The sequence below is a fragment of the Acanthopagrus latus genome, chromosome 18, assembly GCF_904848185.1.
Source record: "Acanthopagrus latus isolate v.2019 chromosome 18, fAcaLat1.1, whole genome shotgun sequence".
NCBI classification, from domain to species: domain Eukaryota; kingdom Metazoa; phylum Chordata; class Actinopteri; order Spariformes; family Sparidae; genus Acanthopagrus; species Acanthopagrus latus.
The window spans coordinates 15,139,335-15,157,155 of NC_051056.1; the positions used below are offsets into that span (position 1 = coordinate 15,139,335).

The 17,821-nt window shown below is 42.6% G+C and overlaps 1 protein-coding gene and 1 long non-coding RNA gene across 3 annotated transcripts; both read left to right on the plus strand.

The window, feature by feature from the left end:
* Nucleotides 1-2,526: 2,526 nt before the first annotated feature.
* On the plus strand, nt 2,527-7,620 carry LOC119007791. Its single transcript, XR_005071230.1, has 2 exons — nt 2,527-6,840; nt 7,046-7,620. It is a non-coding gene; the product is annotated as an uncharacterized LOC119007791 (long non-coding RNA).
* Nucleotides 7,621-8,802: 1,182 nt separating this feature from the next.
* tmsb2 (thymosin beta 2) lies at nt 8,803-15,715 on the plus strand. 2 transcript variants are annotated; one of them, XM_037077688.1, is made up of 4 exons: nt 8,803-8,964; nt 13,730-13,856; nt 15,042-15,146; nt 15,406-15,715. In XM_037077688.1, exons 1-4 carry the CDS (start codon nt 8,818-8,820, stop codon nt 15,441-15,443), a joined length of 417 nt encoding a protein of 138 aa, XP_036933583.1. In that variant the 5' UTR covers nt 8,803-8,817; the 3' UTR covers nt 15,444-15,715. The 2 variants fall into 2 exon arrangements, with proteins under 2 accessions (XP_036933583.1, XP_036933584.1); XM_037077689.1 differs by lacking the exon at nt 8,803-8,964 and adding an exon at nt 9,383-9,401.
* Nucleotides 15,716-17,821: the final 2,106 nt, after the last annotated feature.

The following is a 17,821-nucleotide window of genomic DNA, read 5'->3' on the forward strand; positions in this document are numbered from 1 at the left end:
CTCGACAAATTTCCATGCACACCCATTCACAACTTTTTGAGATATTGTGACTAACTGTTACATAATGTATTGCAATGCCCAATATTTAAGGAATATTAAGAAAAAAGAACTTGGCTATGGTACCTTAAGATCTTCCGAGTGAGACAGAGTGGCAGCGGAGATGTGTGGGGACCTGAGGGGAAAGACAGGTGACCCATGCTGTGGGTCAAACATGGACTCACACCCTGTAGCATCGGCAGGAGAAAACAAAGCTAATCTGAAGGGAGTAGGTCAGGTCAAACATGCGCGCACGCTCACAGGCAAGCACACTCGAACACTCACATGCTTGCACACACACACACACACACACACACACAGGAGCCCACACATGGCTTACTCATAGCTTTGACAAAAGGTGCACAAGCTGCTCACAGCATTGGCAAAATGACATATTCAAAGGCGTGAAAGAAAGTGTGTGTGTGTGTGTGTGTGTGTGTGCGTGTGTGTGTGCGTGTGTGTGTGTGTGTGTGTGTGTGGTATCAACAGATCATTTGGAAACATCTGGGTCCACAATCAGTATCTCCCTCCCTCTAATTAACTTCTCCTGCATTTTAATTTTTCCATCCTCCACCAAGAAATCTCTCCTCAGCTCCACATCACCTCGCTCATCCTCTCCTCCCTCCCTTCTTCTTGTCCTTCTCCTTCTTCTTCAATGTATCTTGAGTCCATCTCAAATGCAGAAGCACACCGGCACAAACACCGAATAATAAGACAGGAAGACACAAATATATACACACACACACACACACACACGTGGTTTGCTGTAAGGTTGGTTTCTAATGCCATCGTCATGGTAACGCTCCCTCGCTCCTCTGCTCGCGCAAACGAACACAGCACATATCCCGGGAATCTGTGTGGATTCTTATGTAACCGTGCAACCCCACGCACGGATAAAGAGACAGGCAGACAGACAGACGGATAGATAGATAGGGAGTGAGTCAGTGCTAGACCACATAGTGAGAGCATCTGTCATCGACGTTATACCTTTTCACTGTGACAAGAACAGTATGTACCGCTGTGTAACTTCAGCCTCATTATGAGACACACTCCAGCACCACTCACTCCCACACGCGCACACGCACATCAGAGGCTCCTCCACTACACAGTGAGAGGCGGAAATAGCTGTTTAACTAGTTATGGCAACACCACTGGCTCATGTATCAGCATACTAATTACTCGTTTTTCCTCCCTGAGGGCGCCGTACATGGAAATGGTGTTGGGTAAGCGGGGAGAGGGAGGGCTGGAGAAAAGGAGAATGGGGTCAGTAGAAGCACCGCTGTAGATATAATGAAGTGACTGGGATTTTTTTTTTCTTTTTTTGCGACAGAGCAACGCGGGAGGGAAACATGGAGGAAACAAAAGGGGGGATAACAACTTGTGCTGGCCTATTTAAAGCTGGTGTACGGGGTTTGAGCGTGAAGGAATGAGCAAAGCGCAAGCGTGAAAGCGCATGAGTAGACGGCATCCTGCATCAGACTGTTTGGGAGAGGAGAGGCGGCGGAGTGTCTCCACCTCCTCGGCCACTTGTTTACCTTATGTGTGGAGTATTTCATCTGTTGTTTTTATCGGCCTTGGCGCTGGCGATGATACATTTGTATGTGTGGTCGGGTGATGCATTGCTCTCGCTTGCGCTTAGTAAACCAGATGCCTGGTGTATGATTTATAACAGGGATGCCACATTTGTGAATAGGTGCAGAGAGGCTTGATTAACGCCTCTTGTTAGTCGAGAAGGTGAGTTTCCACCAGGTTGGTCCATAGGGCCAAGGTCAGTCAGTTTTATTAAGACAGTTTTGAGTCAGGCATACATCCCTGCAGAACTTCCTTTGCTTCTGTTTACACCTGAAGGTCCTGGGTTGTCGCTGCATCATACATACACATTTAACAACGTTAAGTTTTTCCACGATGGAGAAAGTTCTCCACATGCCAACGTGCAACACCTTCAGGGAGGAAGTAACACCAGCAGCAGTTTGGACCTGCAACTACAGTCTCACAAATAAGAGTTCCAAAAGGATTCTTCCAGAACGACTGAGCTTCCTCTGCGAATGGAACCTCACCTTTGTGCATGAAAGGTGATAATTTGTCTTGTACGAACATTTAGGTGGCTTCATCAAAAGTTTTTTGCTGGAAAACTTTTTTTGAAAGGTGGGCCATCTGGTGATTTAGTATAAAACCACTCAATAATGCAATGTCTGAAATGATGTGTGGGGTAAGTGGACTAATTATGTGATGTCTGTGTGGGCAACCACAATTCGCAGGGGTAGAGCTGTAGAGATTTGTTTTATGGCTTTTTTTTTCCATTAGACTTCTTGAATTTAATGTTTTCAGGAATTTGAAAGTGTAACATATTTTCAATTTTTCAGCCACAGTTTGGTTAGGTTTAGAAAATAAAACTACTTATAACCCTAACCCTAACCCTATACTAAATATACATATACACACACAGTACATACAAATATATAAACATATACATCATGTTTTATATTCTATTGTGTTTTATTTGGGTTTCACACAGCATCCAAAATAACAGCAGAAAGTATTTATCCGTCAGTGAACACTACAGACATGTCAGTGTCACCACCTACAAGCATGTGGTGCTGCAGCTGCTGTTCTTTACAACTGTTTGTCTGTGGAAGACAAAATGTCATATAAATATTGGAGAAATTCCAATCCTTGCCCATTAAGCTTTAAAATGTATACATTTTCAGTTCCAACTGCTGCTGCTGCTGTTTGTGCTGCTAAACGGTGCAGAACTACATGTCAGACACCTCAAATTTCAGGCCCACAGACGGATTACGTCGGCAGGACGTTGTGCTCTGCGTAAATGAAACCGGGTCCTCGTCATCACAGCGCTACTCTCTCCCGATTACTTTTCTCTCTTGTTTGTTTGTATGACTGCCAGCCACTCTAATGTTATCTGAAAAGCATACAGCGTAAAGCGTGGTATACCTTTAACAGGAGACGCTATCACAGGTTTTTCATACGTGTGCAAACAAGCATGCATGCACACATCTACAGCTCTTTTTTAGGTGGATTTACAGTCTGTAAGCACAACAGACTGAATGAACGTCAAGTTTACAGAGTAGTTTAGGCTAAGTGGGTGTACGTGGTATGTGACAGTTTACGTACAACCATAGCCAAAAAACCCAGATGAATGCTGGTTGGGTCAACTACCCACAAGTGGCCTTAACGACCCTGAAACTCAAAGTTCACACGTGTCCCTTGCGACTCTGTAAGGACACTCCCACACAGGGTCTAAAAGCCTGCAGCTCCCCTCCAGTTAGTTAGAACTGAAGAACCCTCTTGGATGAGAGGTGAAACGCCTTCAAGACACTGAAACAAGTCCAGCTGCCTGCTAAATGGCGCTTAAAACATAGCCAAAATGTATAATTGCCGAGAAATCAACATTCGATTTCCAAGTATTGGGTAAAATTTGGTTGCTCCATCTCTGAGGCTGTCTTCATTGCACCGTGCAAACAGGATCTGAACTGGCAAGCACTGTGATCTCTGTGGCTTTGTAACAACTTGGAGGAGGGGAGGTGAGGGGGGATGCTAATCATTGGCCAGTGGCTCGATCACAATTGGCTGCTCGAAATCATCCTGTTTGTGAAAGCCTCCCGGAGAAGCCGTGAGGCCAATCATCTCCTCCACTCCGAGACTGAGTCTGTCTGTTTGTGGTGCATGAAATGTGACTGTCAGGGTACGAACGCGTATACGCACCCGTCTGCAGACACACACAGACGCGTCCACACACACACACACACACACACACACACACACACACTGAAGCTGGTAATTGGGCTCATAAAGCCAAAGGACAAGAGCAGCAAAATCTCCCCTCCTGTCTTTGTGTGCAAGTGTTTAAGTGTGTGAGCGAGCAAGCGGTTTTTCTGTGTTGCAGTTCAAATGCCCTGGCATACTCTTACCCTCCTAAAACCAGGCAATTTCCTGTGAGGCCAGCGGAGTGTGACAGCAGCAGGTGCCTAATGGGCAAAGCTTAGGAAACAGGGCATTACCAAAATCCAGCAAACTCAATTGTATTAATCCTCGGGATTAGCAGCTTTAATTCTCAACAGTTTAAAAAAAAAAAAGTCTTATTTCCTTTCTGAAAATGGGAGCAGCGTGTGAGGTGAATATTCAACTGTTTCAAAGAGTTTTCCTCCTTGTTAAACTTAAACTTTGGTCTGCTGCTGTAATTCCACATCTTGATGTAGGGATTCAAAAAAGGGGGGGGAGTTGAGCTTGAGAGGAAAAAAATGACCACAAGCAGAGTCGTCAAATCAGAGAATCCTGTCAGGAGCTTCAAATCTCTGTTGTACCTGTCAGCTCCACGATGAGCACACTTTTTGCTAATTAACGATCAATCCCTTGCTGATATCAAAGGCCCATTATCTTAACCCCACTCTACACATCGCCCCCAAGACCACTGAAAACTGTCAGTTTTAATCTCCCTCCCCGCCACCGTCCTCCCGTCTCTCTCTCAGACACACACACAGCTTTCAAATAAGGGATTTAGATTACAGTGAACAGTGCTGGCTTCATGATGATGAAGTGTGTGTACTCTGAGGGTGAGCCTTATTGGAATTCATATGATGTTTGTCGGCTCCCTTCATATAAACAGGTGGCTGTGTGGAGATAACGTACAGCATATTGTGCCGGCGATGATGCACCCGTACGCGCACGGTGTGCTCTCTGTGTGTGTGTGTGTGTGTGTGTGTGTGTGTGTGTGTGTGCGCGCTTCCTTTTTTAATCCTAAAGCAGTCAGAGGGACATTTATTAATCTCTCTATTTCAGAAGAGGAGCGTCGCAGCCTTTCAGGTGTATGAGCAGGGATTCCTGAACAGATGTCACCCTGTAGCCAACCAGTATGCTGCGGCAACAACAAAACAAAAAAAAAACTGTTTTGCTTTGTTGCCGTTGCTTCAGAAAGGTGAATAATAAAAGGCTCAATCTTTCTGCTCCACATCCATATTCTCTAACTTCCAGACTATTACCGTGGCTCAATTTCACCAATTTAGATCACTCCAAAGGTCGCAGGGGCGGTTTGAATGTGCCCGACACAGAAGATGAGCACTGCTTTTGAAAAAGGTGTGTGGGGGGGTGTCCTTTGTTTCATTTCAAAATCAACCACATGCGATAGCAAGCCTGCGCCTTTATTCATCAGCATCGTCAAGGTAACAAGAACCTGACTGTCACTGCAGATGCAAAGTTCCTCTCATTCTCCCTCTGTGTGTGTGTGTGTGTGTGTGTGGCTTCACTCCTCTCTTTGATCCTAATAAAAGATGAGTTTCTTCGGTTTCCTCTGCTGACGTCTTGGCCGTCTTTCGCCACAGCACTACGACGACATGCTGACCTTGCCACTTCACATCCGGTGGCTAGTCAACCTCTGCATTGATCTCTTGTTTCAAAGGCTCAGAAACGCAGGCTGACAGGGCTGACAGAGCCATTACACTTCATCACGGCTAAATCAAATAGACTTCACAAAGTGCTGGAATGATTTAGGCCACTTGTTAAAGGTGCTTTAAATAACACTTTCATCTCGTCCCGTGACAAAGTAATTCAAAGTTTATCCGCAAATGTGATTGGGTAGTTAAATAGAAGACGGTGCTGCAGTACATGTCTAACTGTTGCACCCCAGGATATTTCCTCCACATTACACGCTACCTCGCTCTATTTATGTCCCTTAAAAGCCACCGTGAGCTGTGCCAAAGACCGAGACGTGCAAGCTTCTTGGTCACTAATTGACGTTTGGACACTAAGTTATAAATAACTAGACACTGCTTTAACAATCTATCCTCTCTTTGAAAGCTGCTATGACTCACTCAGCCCACACAGTTTTTCATTTGAATGTTACAGTAAACCACTAATAGCCCTCTTACTGTATAAGGTCACAACATCATCGCCGGTTATCAGCAGAGGACAGCTAATTTATACAGAGGAGGAGAGAAAAATACATTTTCTGTTTGTTTTTCAGAGAAAGTGAAAATGCTTTTAGCGCTATTAAAACAAACCTCTCTGTGAAGACAGGGACACAATGTGTTTTTTGATGCTTTAGTTTGTGCATGAATACCTTTGTTGTATACATTGTCCTCAATAATGTGTATCATTATATTTTAGCCGAAGGTCTGAAAAGGATGAGTTCTGTGTCATTTAAAACTTCTGGCTTAGCAACTGACTTCAAAGCACGGGCTGAGCGACCGCATGCGTCATCAAGACTGTCAGTCTCCAAAATAACAAGGAGTGTGGTTGAGTTAGGAGACCAGTCAATGCTGGCCTCATTCATCCTTTAAAGGGACTTGACTCACACTTGTCCTCAGAGACTTGAGAAGTGACCCTTTAAGACAACACTGTTGTATGGACTCTGACAGCGATCAGCCAAGATTATATTTTTCTCTAAAAAAAAAAATCAGAATGGGAGCAACTCTAAAGTTTTGGCAGTAATACTTTAGCATTTATAAGCGTGCCCTTCAGCAGCTTGCAGAATAGTTTAAAGCAGACATTAGACATTATTCCTGTGTATTTAAAACTCTGAACTTCAGCCAGAAGTAAGTGTAACATCGCTGTCACAGCATCCAAAGGCAGTGATGCCTTGAACGGTAGCAGTTTTTTTTTTGTTTTTTTTAATGCACTCTCAAAACCATGTTGAATAATTTATTTTCCAGAAGGGGATAACTAATATTGACAAAAGCAGTTCCATTCATTTTGATTTTGACTTCAAAGTTGGTGACAAAATAATATAAAGACATAGGGTATAGCACTGAAGACAGCCTCAGTCGACACTGACTAATCAACAGCCATGACCAGGTGAGTATACGGAGATTACTCACCTGAACACTGTTAAAAGTTAGAAAGGTGGCAGGGTCTGCCACATATTAACAAAGTGAAACAGTATGAAATTGTGTTGTTCTTTTGAGGTTAGTTTGTTGATTCAGTCATGAATCTTTAAGCACAAAAAATCAGTTGTTTCTAAGATGAATTTAAGAAGTTTTCTACCGTTACTCTACCATAGGTCCCAGGTGCATTGAGCAGAAACTGCAGTCGCTATTTTACAGGTGAGTTGCTCCATTAAAGGGGATGCTGCTGGCTGGCACCTTCTCCGGGCTAGTCACAATTGTGTTGCCACATCACTTGAAAAACAGACATGGACCTTTAATTGTGTATTTACATTTCATACACTATTTAGAGTTTTTAGAGAGTAGGTAATTGATGCACGTGACTGAACAACACTCCAAGCAAACACATGGCTTTACTTCTGCCCTATCCCAAATTTTTTTTTTTAAAAAAAGGAGGCTCTTAATTGGACTGGTTGGCAATCAGTGCTATAAAGAGTTCTTTTTTAGACCTTTAGTATTTACAGGACGACTTTCTTTCTCTTTTCACTTGATTATTACCCCACACTGCAGACACCCAATGCTCACATGGCAGGCCTCTTTAATGCCTGTGTTTTTGCAATATTAGTTGGTGCTGAATTGGTGTCATTTCAGCTCCCTCTTCTGTTCATTTGCATGCCCTTGTACTTTTTTTTATTATGTATTTGTTATGCATCGCAAATTCCAGAGAACTGAATAAAAACTATTAATTCTGTCAATATCACCAAATGGGACAAGCAACCTTATGGAGCGCCTGCGTTGTGTGTTTAAAAAGACATTAACCAAGATGCTAAAATCCATATTGTGAACATACGTATATCCATGTCTCCGGAGACATTTCAGACTACAAGCCCACAGGCCAGTTATCATAAAAATCTTCCACTAGCCTGTAGAGTGAGGCTCAGGATAAACAAAATGACCCGACGGTTACAAGATGCTTATCTGGAAAAACTAGATAAATGAAAGACAGATTCAATGCAAACATAACTGTTATCTGGTCCTGAATGGTGAGTGCAAGCTGGCAGAATGTCTTTTCACTGTGTGAGATCAAAAGCAGAGATCAATCTTGAGGCAGGCACAGTCTCGTCACACACACCGCATTAAGAAAAAATCAGAGAAACTACAGAAGGAAGCAGTCAGTGTGCAACTGGGGAGAAACTGAAACACTCACTTTTAATTTACTGTGGTTAAGAAATCCATACAGAGGAGAAAAACGGGGCTGCGTCTGCGTACAACAACACTGAGGCACTAATTGTTATTTTAATTGCCGGCTATTAACAACTTTCAGACGCACTCGATTTTGTGTCCCTTAAGGCATGAGATGATTCTTTCAAAACCGCTTTTCACAAATGAGTAAATTTGTTTGTGTTGTCACACATTTGTTCGTCTAATTTACTGACGCATGGATTTAAAGGATTTATCATTTGCTTAATCCATCTGAGCCTTCAGTTGCATCCTTGATGTAATGCAGTCGTCCCTGAGAGAAAGTAGAGGAATCTCTACGAGGGGAGGGATGCTTAAAGAGAGAAGATGCACAGAGGATATTTACTTTGAAACGGTAAGCCTTGCAAACAAAGCTTAAGCTCACCCTAGAAGTATAGATGTTTCGAGAGGAATTATGTGATGCGCACACAAATGCCGCTTACAACAACGTGAAGACACATCGACAATGATGGGTGTCAAATTCGGTGATACCTTATAATACGAAGGTGTTTTGCGTTTACAGCAGCACTGCAATCTTCCATCTGTCTTTTCCTCTCTCTCGGTTCCTAAGCCCTCATCTCTGTCTCCATCTCCTCTCCTCCCTCTGCACTGTGTTCCTTCTCCTCTTTTCATCTCTGTCACTGTCCTCCAGCTGGCTAGGTGAGATAACTCCTCCACACCGAGATACTCTCAGCTCATTGGCCGGGTGATGGAACACGGGGCGGCAATCAAACACTGCATCATTAGTCGTGGAGATCATGAGCTGAGGCAGCGTGTTTATCTGGTCTTACTGATCCTGCACTGTCCTAATCCATCCTGCGCTCCCCACAACTCTCCAGAAACACACTCCATTCTGGTGCGTCGGCACTATAGCTCCATTTTGTTGAAACACCTAATTCCCCTCTGAAGGCGGAGAGATCTGATTTGTTTGAAAGACAACTCAGCGCTCTTACAATGGCTGACAAAGTTGAAAGATTATTTTCTGCCTCTGCATATTAGAGTTCGCTCTGCCGATTTAAGGCTGATAAAAGTGACTGGCAGGATTTAATATGTGTGATTGCGGCTGGTAATTACGCTTCATTCACTGACGACACTTAATATCATCTTCCATTAACTTGGACGAGGGGAAATGCAAGTGTGCAAATGTTTACGTGCGAGCGTCTGTGTCTTAAGAGTGTGGACTCTGCCTTACCCACACTTCATGAGACACAGCTGAGGCCGGCTGACACAAGAAGCAGCCCATAAAAACACGAGAATGAAGGGACCTGGAAGGAGGAGAGTGGACTGTTCATGGTAATAAAACAAGACAAAGAGGGTCTACATTCATGCTAATGACTCTGTGGGGCAGTGCTTAAGCAAAGTGGTGCTTTGGGCTGCTCTGTTAACTGAAACGTTATCAAAATTGCAATACTGCCAAACCCCAAATGCACAAATGAAGTTAAAATACATAACATAGCGATAGTATTGTAGTGCTGCAGAGATGGCCTGTCAAAAAATTGGAATATGCTAAATATCATTCAGCCCTTGTGATGCTTTAGCTTAATGCTAACATCCGCATGCTGGTATACGGGCAATGACACTGCTGCAACAACATGCCTAGCAGATATCAGGTTAACCATGTTCGCTACCATTGTTTAGCATGCTAATATTAGCTATTTAGACCAAAGTAGAGCTAAAGTTCTTTAGAGCATTAGCTTTGCAACACCTATTTGGATGAAGAGCAGACTTTGAGACCATCACAGCCCACCATGTCTTCTGACCATCCAACCTGACTGTTTGGACCTCCCCAGTGAGGAGGAGAGTTAGTTATACTTCATCTGGATGGTCGGATTATTGGTATTTAATAGTTATGAACAAAATGTTTTTGATAACAGCAGACGTAAACACCAGCATACTGTAGGTAAAAGCAGCCACACCAACTGTTGACGACGACAGCAGAGAGATGAACAGGAAGAAATATTCTGCAGACTCCTTTATAAATCTCCCAGTTCTGTGAGTTGATGAGTTTGGAGAAACCTAAACTTTGTGAGAAGCTGTCTATGACAAAGTCTTGATTATTTGGTTATTCTTGTTAGTTCGGCAAATGTTTATACATGAAGACATTTCTTGCCTTGTGTGAAAAAAACATGGTGTCCAGTTCAGGACAGGAGTGAAGATCTCCTAACCAGACAACTGTTAAGTAGGATGAATTATAATCAAAAAGGTTTTTATATCACGTGGACAATTGATAGTTTTTATAATGCCTTGTTTTAAGGGGTGCTGCAGCCCCCTCAGCACCCTTACTTCCCATGTCCTTGCTTATTTGTACAAGATTTTATACCACTCTGTCCATTTTTTTAAAATTTTGGCTAAAGTAGTGGATCAACAGACTAATGTTGCCATCTACAGAGCCACACTGCTAGCATTGTTAAAAACAAGTGTGGAAGAAGTGTGAATGGTGTAATATCAAAAAGAGGATGAGATTTTTCACTGTGACAAATAATACTAAAAAAAACCCTAAGTGAACAGTCTCCCTGCAAAACTGACTAGGTGTAGTGAAAACAGATGATACGGCCTTCTGCCTCTCACTGCATCAACCTCATGTTAACTTATTCACAAGTCCATCTTAAATGACCATTCAAATCAACACAGACTAAAAAGGTCTTCTTTAAACATTCCCTTCCAACAAATCATGCAAATTCACAACAGTAGACGTTGCTTCGCTGCTGAATTGACAATCACTTCTCATTTGAACCGCTTCCTGTTATCTCTTAGGTGTCATGCTAAAGCAGCGAGCTAACCGGCTTGAAGCTGTGTTTGCCATTAACAGGCAAGTTTGGAAGAAACAGTGTTTGGGAATGTGTGAAGGGTTTTTTCAAACACATTAGTAACATTAGGACTCAAGCTGTTGCAAGCTGTTATGGTGGGCGGGTTTCGAGTGTTGAGGGACGAGTGCACCCTGGTGGCCCCTCATAGACTGTTCAGAAAGAAGTTAGATGGTGCTGTGCTGCCATCCTGTGTTGACATCATACGTGAGCATGACTGTGCACTAAACACTTCCTATATGTTCTCTTAAATAAAGTACAGTGAGATCAAATAACTATCTATCTATTGATCTATCTTTCTGTCTTCAACTGTGTGGTGCTGCCATCTCCTGGCTCTCACTATGCATAACCTCAGAGTGCAATCAACATTCATTCCTCTGAACACTCACAGGCAGCATGTTGACAGACTTGATCCCAGGAAAAGGTTTAGCGCCCCAATACCATCCGCCAACAAGCAGCGGTCTGTCTGGCTCCTCTGACAGGTCGTTTGGTTGTTAGGTCTGACCTTTGTCAGCGTTCATCTTGTGTCCAAGCCTCAGATATGATAACATTTCAAGGAGGAAGGTTAATAGGGGGGCTCAGGCAAATTTAGAAAAGGTCAAACACCTTCGCACCAAGACACGGCATCACAAGGAAACAGGCAACTCAATAGAAGCACACGTCTGAAGGGTTGAATCAGTAAATGACCTGAGGAGCAGGTGAACATCATTAGCTCCATGAGGCCATCACGTAGTCTGGATTACTAGGCATCCTGTTCAGCAACCTTCATTGCAAGCAAAGTTCATTTTGCTTATTAAAATGTGTGGAGACCACATGGCACAGTGGCTCTCGAAGCACTTCCACACTTAATCCAGCAGGTGATGCTGCAGCTCCCTCACAGAGCCCTCGCAGGTATTTATGACCTCATTGTGAGCCAGTAAAACCCAAAGTCATCCTGTAATATGATGTCACACATTAACACAGCGCTTACCAGAACATAATGGACACCCGCTTGCTCGGCTCACTGTATCATTTCAAGGGTTGGGGTCATGTTGACTCATCGTCACTGTGCTATTCCGAGATGAGCTGCCTGCTCGGAGATGAATGTCCTCGGCGGCTGCATCAGCAGGCTGTAACTTGCCCCTGGGAAGATTAAAGAGGGAAGACCAGCAGGTTTCATGATGTCAGCAGAGGGCCAAGAGCTTGACACACGACGGCTTTATCAGAGTATGATGTAATCAGTAACAGCTTGATCAGGCGCAAAATAGAGGATATGACAAATCATGTGAGAACCAAGCATACAGTAAATCATAGCTCTGATGGTTATAAGTTAATGATAAACTGTGTGTTCATGTGTAGGGCTACAACTTATTTTATTATTTTCCACATCATTGTATCTGCTGATTGTTTTCTGGATTAATCAGTTAATTATTTTGCCTGTAAAGTGCCAGAGAATAGCTAGAAAATGTAAATTCCTTGTTTAGAATATTCATAAATATGTAGTTTACTGGAGCTAAGCTAAGAGCAAAAGCAGATATGAGAAGTTACTTTTGAAAAATTATAGAATTGATTGAAACAGATCTAATTGTGTATAATAAATAAAAATAACACATGATTTTGATGTGTTTTTGTTGTGGATTTTTGTTAAAATAAAAAGTTTTGTGTGTGTTTTGCTGTTTTGTCGGTAATATTGAGCACTGAGTTTAGTGTTTTGAGTAAAGGCCCTTGTAAGGAAAGGCACTGCAGACTAGCTTAGGCTATAATTGTTGTGGCATGTGGAAGTGGGCCCTGATAAATACTTAACCCTATAAAAATAAACTCTTACACATATAAATAGAGTTCGTTTTTTCTACAGGGCTTTGGCTTAGTGCAGCAAAGGGTATCAACTGCCATTCTCATCACCGTTCTATAAATATTTGTAACAATTTCAGTATTAAATGTCAATTTTAGCAGGATAGAAGAATTTCAGAGTAGATATAAATTCATTTTTTTTTTACATTTTTGCTGTTTTGCTTGTATATACGTCTTGTTAGTGAGTATTGTTGAGTATTGTTTATGTTGTTTTGCACATATTGTCTTGATGACTTCTGTATATTTGTGCTATTTTGTACATATTTCTTTGTTAAATTCCATAACATTCCGTAATTTTGCTGTTTTGTACAGAATTTCTTGTTGAGTTTTTGGTATTCAAGCAGTTTGGTTTACAATTTATTGGTGAGGGTTTTTTGTTTTTTTTTAATGCTGTTTTGTGTGGACTTCCTTGTGAGTTTTGTATATGTGTATAAAAGGCACATCTAAAAACACACGGCAAACTTGCTCAGGCTATAAACGAAGCGGCATGTGACACTGGTCCATGTCATACACTCGTCCCTCTAAAAATAAACAACCCATACAAAATAAGTAATTGAAAATATGTCCCTGCAGTATAAAAAATAAACTAGTGACTTAGTGCAATTTCGAAATACGAGTAACTGTCACACATTGTCAGCATGCGATGAATATTAAAGAGAAGTAGTCACAGAACATGTAAATTGCCATAAAGACCATCAAAAAGCAGCTAAAATCCTCTTTCTGCCATCTCATGCAGACTTTCTCGGCACAATCACTGTATATTACAATCTAGAACCCACAATTTACAAGTAAATAATTAAAGGAATCAATCACAGATGAGCTTAAGAGCACAGCTGTTTCCCATCAGCGGCTGGTTTCCTCTAGTCTTTTTCCCTGGGGAGCATTAATATTGATGACGTGGAAGAAGGCTGACCAAGCTCTCTCTCTCTCCCCTTGTCTCTCTCTCTCTCCCCCTCCCTCCCTCTTATACCCACACCCTGGATGCAGGCGGGCGTGCACACACCGGCAGATTCACTCAGCTTCCGCATCGCTCTCCCTTCTCCATCTCTGTGTCTCTATCCCTCCCTGTTCTCTCCGCTGGTGGATTTTAGCCCCACTGCTGCGTGGAACACCGGTAAGAAACTAACAATCTCTCCTTGGGCGTTTTCTTCATGTCTCTTTATGTGCCGTGTGTCTCCTTTCTGGTTCTTTTTTTTTTTTCTTTTTTTTTAACAAGAAACAAACAAAGGATTGGGGTGTGGCTGGATGAGGAGAAGCTGGCTGCTGATGGCAGCTGTGAAATAATGTAAAAGAGGGATGTTGAGGATGATTATGATGGTGGCGGTGGTGATGATGAGGGAACAATAGAGCAAATGTGCGAATGATCAGGTTTACTGATGACTTGAAAAAGGAGAGATTATGACTAATGCTGCTGCTAATATCAAGACCTGGCAGGATGTGGACACCATTTGCCGCTGAGGGTGGTGGAGCAACGATTGCGTTGTTTCAAGGAACTGACATGTTTAAAATTCTGGCCACGTGCCCAGCATGTCTATTTCTATGCCGGAGCTTTTTTTTTTTTTTTATTAGGCCCCATTCAAATTCGGACCAGTGGGAATAATTTCACAGCAGCTTGGTTTACAAAGGACTGGCTGTAGGCTGGTGGCCCTGTCACATTACAGCAGGAGAAGCCCAAATAGGCGTGACAGGGCCGGACTGTGAAAGACCGATTAGTCAGACCTGAGGCTAGGTCAGGAATATGACTGCAGTGGAGCCTGTGGAGCCTCCATCCACGAGGCTGCAGGGGTGGATGCAGAGAAAGAGAGAGAGAGGGAGAGAGATAGAGAGAGAGACAGAGAGAGAGAGAGAGAGAGAGAGAAACAGAGGATGCAGAGGGAGAGAACAAAGACCTCGGAGAGGGAAAAGAAGAGACAAAGGAAAGAACAGACAGATGGGTAAAAATAGGCACATGCTAGCTACACAGGCGTTCTGTGAAGGAGAATATGGAGACAGAGGATGTGTGGGAGGCGGCCACCACTCACAGGCATGCATGTGGACGTGTCTGAGCTGCACATGGAGTAGCCACTCCCTTTATGTGCAGTCGGTTATTTAAGATGGGCGGACAAAGCCATTAAGATTTCTGACAGCTTTTGTTTTACTTGTCAAATATTTGCTGCACACGTTTGCTCTTGAACACGTCCTGTACAGTATGAGTGCTGCTGCATGAGTGTCCGTCTTGCTGCATTACCAGTATGATGGCTGACAAGAAAGGTCAAACATGCGCGCTCAGGTGGGCTCTTTTTTTTTTTTCTCTTCACAGCCAAAATGTCTGACAAGCCTGACATGACCGAGATCGCCCGTTTCGACAAGACAAAGCTGAAGAAGACAGAGACAAAAGAGAAAAACCCTCTGCCCACCAAAGAGAGTGAGTGTCCCTCAAGTCTACAGTATGTGTATGAAGCCTTGATCCCCCCCGCAACAATTTCCCTGTCCGTCATCGCTCATCACTTCCAAGTGCTGACAAAAGACTACATGCTGAGCAGGCAGAGCAGCAAAAAAAAAAAAAATCTAAATTGCTGCAGCATCAGCACATCATCAGTACACAGCATACCCCTTTATGTATTCACCACACACACGCCTGCTGATCTAAACTGTCTTCTTCTTTTCTCTCCCCCCGCCACCAGCCATAGAGCAAGAGAGGAAAGGCGATGCCACACCTTGACTTCTGAGCACATGAAGAAAAAGAAGCTGAGATGCCACAGCAAAAAGCACTTTCTTTTGATTATCACAGTATTTCAATCTCTTACTTTGTCTTCAGATAAGGGTGCTCTTGAGCTCCCTGGGGTGCCGTAAATGTTCATGGTATCCTCACATGGGGGTTCTCTTACCACTCTGGTGGAAAAAAAAAACTTTAGCCTGGGTGCCTGTCTCGCACTGTTAGCCTGTAGCTAGCATGTCTCCAATATTGCCAAACTGGGGAGTGGTGTAGTGATGTAGCACAGAAAGACAGGCAGGCATCCAGGCTACGGGGAGGTGGGGCGGGGCGGGAGGGGGGGCAGGGGTCGACATCCATGGGAGTCTAATCATGTGGGATGTTTTCTTAATAAACTTTTTACTTTTCTTTATGAAATAAATATGAAGACGTGAAACCAGTCAGGCTTGTACATATTGCTGTCTTCTTTACGTCCACATGCTCACACATGAACCCATGAGGTGCGGACTGATCACACTCAGCCACTGAATAAAATACGCATTAGATGCCTGCACAGTAAGTAAAGTACTGCAGTAACCACACCTCACACAGTATCTGAATGCACACTCAGTGTCTCTGTGTCGATGTAATTTGAATTATCCTACATCAACGTATGGTGTCATCATATTTTCAAGATGTAAACAAAGTGAAATGCAAAAACAGCCGCAATGATTGAGCATATTTCATTGAACTGGTCATTTAAGAAGAAAGCTTAACCGTACAATACCGTCATAACACTGTATGCAAAGTGGCTAATAAAAGAGCACAACTGACAATTGATTTTTGAAACAGAGGGAGATACTGATATTAGAGTGTGAAAGATGCAGATTTCAATATATTGACTGATATAAAACAACATTTTTAACTGCTGCTGACTGTAGTTGCTCATAGCTGGTTTACACAGTTAGCCGCACAGATAGCAGTTCAGGCTGGGAGAGAAGGGACCAGGGGGGTGTTAGTGTTTGCACTGCGAGCACAGGAGCTTTGAGCCAGATCCAGGCTTGCTGGTTAGCGTGTTAACTTCAGTATATATCTCTACGACAGAATACATGGGGATCGTAATGTCACAACTGCAATTTATTCAACATTCTGTTGATGACTTTAGCTGAAAACATTCAAAACTAACTAAAGTTATTACATATTGCTCCTTTAACAATGCACCCAGTGTCTAAACTGTGCACTGAAACAAACAGACTGATAAATCACCCAAAGCATCTTTTTCTGCATTCTAATCTCCTAAAAAAAATATCTATCGGTGCATTTAGGAGAACATTTATGCAAACAGGGATATATCTGTGATAGGCCAATAGCAGTAGCGAATATTGACCTTATAACTATTTTCATTTTAAACTCAACAAACACATGAATACATTATCAGCAAAACTTTGAAATAAACAACTTAATGACAGTCAGTTCTCTATTATGACTTGTTTAGTCCTGTGTTTTCAATCAGCTGAAAATGCAACTGGCATTGCGAGCTAGCCTGGCGAGCCAACTTTGTTACTGGCCAGAATATTAACTGGCAACAAATCTGATTCAACAAAACATAAAACAAAGTGTAGTGATTCCAGCTTCACAGATGTGAGTATTTGCTGGGAGTTTTTGTGAAGTTTGTTGTAGGCCCTGCCTTGAACTCTGGACATTTCTGAAGGGGACTGTTCAATATTTTAATGTTTCATTTTTAAAAATAATCATCAAGTCATGTAATCGACAGATAAATGAATAATAGAGCTCATCATTATCCACAGCCTTACTTCTCATCATTTAGTGAATATCAGCAGATGCATACAGCTAACAAGAACAAGACTGCTAACTGTAGGATGGAGGCTGGAGGAATGTGATTAGCTGAAAGGCCAGGGGGGCGGGCATTGGTTCTAATTTTTATTTTTTTTCAAACAACAATGTAGAAATACATTTGGACCATTATGAATTATATAAACATTTGACTGAGAAGCATTTTAAATTAAAAAAAAAAAAAAACATTATTTGATAGTATTGAAGAAAACATTACATTTCCTAAAGCCAGTGGTTTCAGTTTCAATCTATTTAATTCCTCCACTATTTTTGACTTTTCTGCATTAATGATGGCATGACTTATTTATGGAGCCTGTCATGCATTGTGTACAGGTGATTCTCTGTTACCTGCAATGGTCGTTCACAGCCCAGAATCTCCCTCTGACTGATGTCTCCGGCTGGCGTCAGCAGTCCTGCCACCCTCCCCTCGGCCTGTCAAGCCCGTCACCTCCTGAGCCTCCACGGCTCTACTTCTCTCACTTCACACGGTCATAAATCAGCCGTCAGCTGCTCTACTGTGTCTGAAATGTCTGTTGGAACTATTTAATTAACGC

Excerpts from the sequence above, each read along its gene's own strand:
- tmsb2 (XM_037077688.1), top strand. The coding sequence starts at position 8,818 with ATGGAACACGGGGCGGCAATCAAACACTGCATCATTAGTCGTGGAGAT. Across the intron at positions 8,965-13,729 it reads CAGAAACACACTCCATTCTG|GCGGGCGTGCACACACCGGC; the intron begins GTGCGTCGGCAC and ends CCCTGGATGCAG. Across the intron at positions 15,147-15,405 it reads CCCTCTGCCCACCAAAGAGA|CCATAGAGCAAGAGAGGAAA; the intron begins GTGAGTGTCCCT and ends CCCCGCCACCAG.